The sequence below is a fragment of the Nasonia vitripennis genome (genome assembly GCF_009193385.2).
Source record: "Nasonia vitripennis strain AsymCx chromosome 2 unlocalized genomic scaffold, Nvit_psr_1.1 chr2_random0007, whole genome shotgun sequence".
In the NCBI taxonomy this organism is placed as follows: Eukaryota; Metazoa; Arthropoda; class Insecta; order Hymenoptera; family Pteromalidae; genus Nasonia; species Nasonia vitripennis.
The window spans coordinates 2,212,159-2,215,330 of record NW_022279614.1 but is presented as its reverse complement, the minus strand read 5'-3'; the positions used below and the strand labels follow the sequence as shown (position 1 = coordinate 2,215,330).

The following is a 3,172-nucleotide window of genomic DNA, read 5'->3' as shown; positions in this document are numbered from 1 at the left end:
ATGCATACAAAACATGGTTCTAAAAGTTATTTTTTCCCCCATGAACTTAGAACTTTTTTCGGTTGAGGGACTTGGTCGGATTTTGCAAATCTTTCTAAAATAAAAATATTTTGAACATACATTTGGCAACTATCTAGAACGATTCAAAATCGTCTGAAACGCATAAAAAACATGGTTCTAAAAGTTATTTTTTCCCCCATGAACTTAGAACTTTTTTCGGTTAAGGACTTGGTCGGATTTTGCAAATCTTTATAAAAAAAATAATTTGGAACATACATTTGGCAGCTATCTAGAACGATTCAAAATCGTCTGAAACACGTACAAAAATGGTCTTTAAATTAATTTTTTCCGAGATGAACTTAGAATTTTTTTGAGTGACGGACTTAGTTAATTGACGCACTAGGTCAGATGAGATTTTGTCATGAGATCTCACGTGAGATCTCACGTGAGATCTCACCTGAGATCTCACCTGAGATTTGTCAATAGGGTGTCGTCTCGATTATCGAATCATGTTAACTAATTTCTTGTTTTATAAAGAAGGTTTCGAGTACTGTGTATCAAGCGTTTATAAGGGATGAATTTAGCAATTGTAAAATAATTCTGCTTAAGCGCACGCATATACTTAAACTCATTATCATAAGCTTAATACATGACGGTAAATTTACGCAGTATGTAATGAGTACATGTTTGTTTGTATAATCACATACAGTAAAGACAAAAACAAGAAACATGAGGTTGGCATAACTCAAGAATCAACAATAATCATAAATTGAATAAAAATTGATTTACAATATATATGTTTCTTGTTTTGTTTAACTATTCGTGTTATTCTATTTTAATTTCTGTAAGCATTGTTTTGTTTAAAGTTATTTGTGAGACATGAGCATTAGTAGGTAGGCTAGGCCGGTTCTGGACCATTTACCTACCGTCGGTAAGGTAGATCTCTAACCCAACTTACCGGTCTGTCCTGGAGCACTTCCCTACCGTCGGCAAGGTAGATCTTTAACCCAAGTTACCGACTGAGCAGCTAACCCAAGTTACCGATCGAGTAACCCAAGTTTTCGACCGGGCTGATGACCCAAGCCCGGGAATCCCCGAGGGGTATAAGTTTTAGATAGGACCCAAGACTGGGAATCCTAAAGGTGAAAATTAATTCACTACAAAAAAAATTGAAAAAAAATTTTTTTAATTTAATTTTTTTTATAAATTTTTTTTTAAAGATATTCTCAGAATCTCTTGTATCCTTCTCGTTCAGGTAAAGAGCGTGTGTTGCTGGAGTACTTCTCGGTCAGCTTACTATTCTTCTCATCTGCTTCTTGTCGGTTCTGAGAAGTATCCTTATTTTCACAATCAGGAAGTGAAGTATACCTTACGTTGCTCTTCTTTTCTCGCTCCATGTCTCTCGATGTATGCTGGGAGAATCACAGAGTATTTATAGGTGTCCAATCCATGTAAACGTTGTCCAGGTAGAATTTTTTCATCATCATAACGTTGTGGAGTGCGCACAAGCACAGATCGTCACCAACTTTGGCTGGTCCACACAGGGAAAGCCTAATTTTTCGATGTCTTGAACTCGGAATTTAAAGCGCTCCAACCACTCACTTTTCACTGGACCAATCACAAGTATTTTCGTGGCGGCTCGTAAAGTTGATCGAAGAATATCTCCGATTTGAGTGTAGAGTAGATTACCCGAAGTCCAAGGTATGCCATGATAGCTGCGCTCGAGCCATGAATTTTCCTTTCTGTTCTTGTCCGAGAGTCTGCGCCAGGGAAAGGGTTCCTTGAATAGCCAGACTAGAGGTTCAACGTGTAGAGGCGCTATCGCCAACTCTTTGAGGATGAAGTCGTCCACAGGTTGCTTGAAGCCCTGCATGTCCACCATGAACTCCATCTCTCTCGAAGTGACTCAGACAAGTTTCTTTACGTCTCCACTCACAGGATTGTACTGCACAATGCGATCGTGAAGTATCAAACAGTAAGCTGACGTTCCAGCTGGGAAATTGTTTCTCGCTTCGAATTCTAGACAAACGTCCACTGGAGCGCTCTTCAATGACTCGTTCTGCTTGGAGCAGTCTATCACAATGAGAGGCAAGTGCGTGATGTAGTCAGTTTTATTCAGTACAGGCTCGGCCTGTTTCTCGTAGTACGCACTCTGGAAGTTGGTGTACATTTTGTAGAGTACAGGATACTGGTTGCGAGATATATCTAGATTGAGATTTCCATAGGGATAGCACTGCGAATTCAGGAAGAGTTTCACATTGCTGATGTTGCAGTGATCAAAGCGACTGGCATTAGCAGCTTTCTGTCCTTTTCGATTCGTTTGGTAACCCACCACAACGAAGCGGGGCTTCTCCATCTGATTGGAAGTTTTCACCGTCCAGACGTGTTTCGGTGTAGCTGGAAGCAGTGGATACTCGAACAACTCGCAACTGCGAAAGCTCATGGCAATGGGTCTATCCTTCTCGATGTTATTCAGAAGACGTATCTTGTGAGCATTGGATGCCAACACATACGGCACGAGCCATTCGATTCTCGTTAAATTAATCTTGAAATCTTCAAAAGTAGCTGGATTACCGGCTGCCGTTTGAACAACAGCATTTAAATCGTTTCTCGATCTCCTGATTATGAGCTCGTGCTTGACGTTGACCACGATCTTGCGATAATCTTCGGCGAAGCCGAGGATCATGCTCAGAGGAATGTATACGTCAAAGTAGCCCTCGTTGTTGCTCAAACTCAACGCTGTCTCCTCGACGTCGAGCCATCCCGCGTTCTCCAAACTCTGATTGGGATTGATGGATATCCAACCCTTCATTAGGGTAGTCAAGCCAACATTCTTGCACCTGTCTATCTCGATAGCGTTTATCTCATATCAAACTTCCTCTATTATTCTCTACTATTATCAGCTTTGTCGATTCGACCGCACACGTGCAATGAACTGCGTGCTGGCAGAAGACAGAGATCTTGATGTTGAATGGAGATGCGGATCTCGTCGCTGTTGTTGTAAGTGCTGGCTGTATACGGCTGGTGCGCGTGAATCTCGTAGTGCGCGACTGATTCGTCAAACGCGACGGGTGTCTGAATGTTTAGAATCTCTTCCATGCCAGTGACAGATGAATACACACTTCAATCTTTTCCAACAACGACTCGCAAGCCTAGACTTTTCAGAAATTGA

The 3,172-nt window shown here is 41.3% G+C and overlaps 1 protein-coding gene across 1 annotated transcript; it reads right to left on the bottom strand.

Moving 5' to 3' along the window:
- Positions 1-1,906: 1,906 nt before the first annotated feature.
- Positions 1,907-2,812, bottom strand: LOC103318043. Its single transcript, XM_008219153.2, has one exon. It carries the CDS (start codon positions 2,810-2,812, stop codon positions 1,907-1,909), a length of 906 nt encoding a protein of 301 aa, XP_008217375.2.
- Positions 2,813-3,172: the final 360 nt, after the last annotated feature.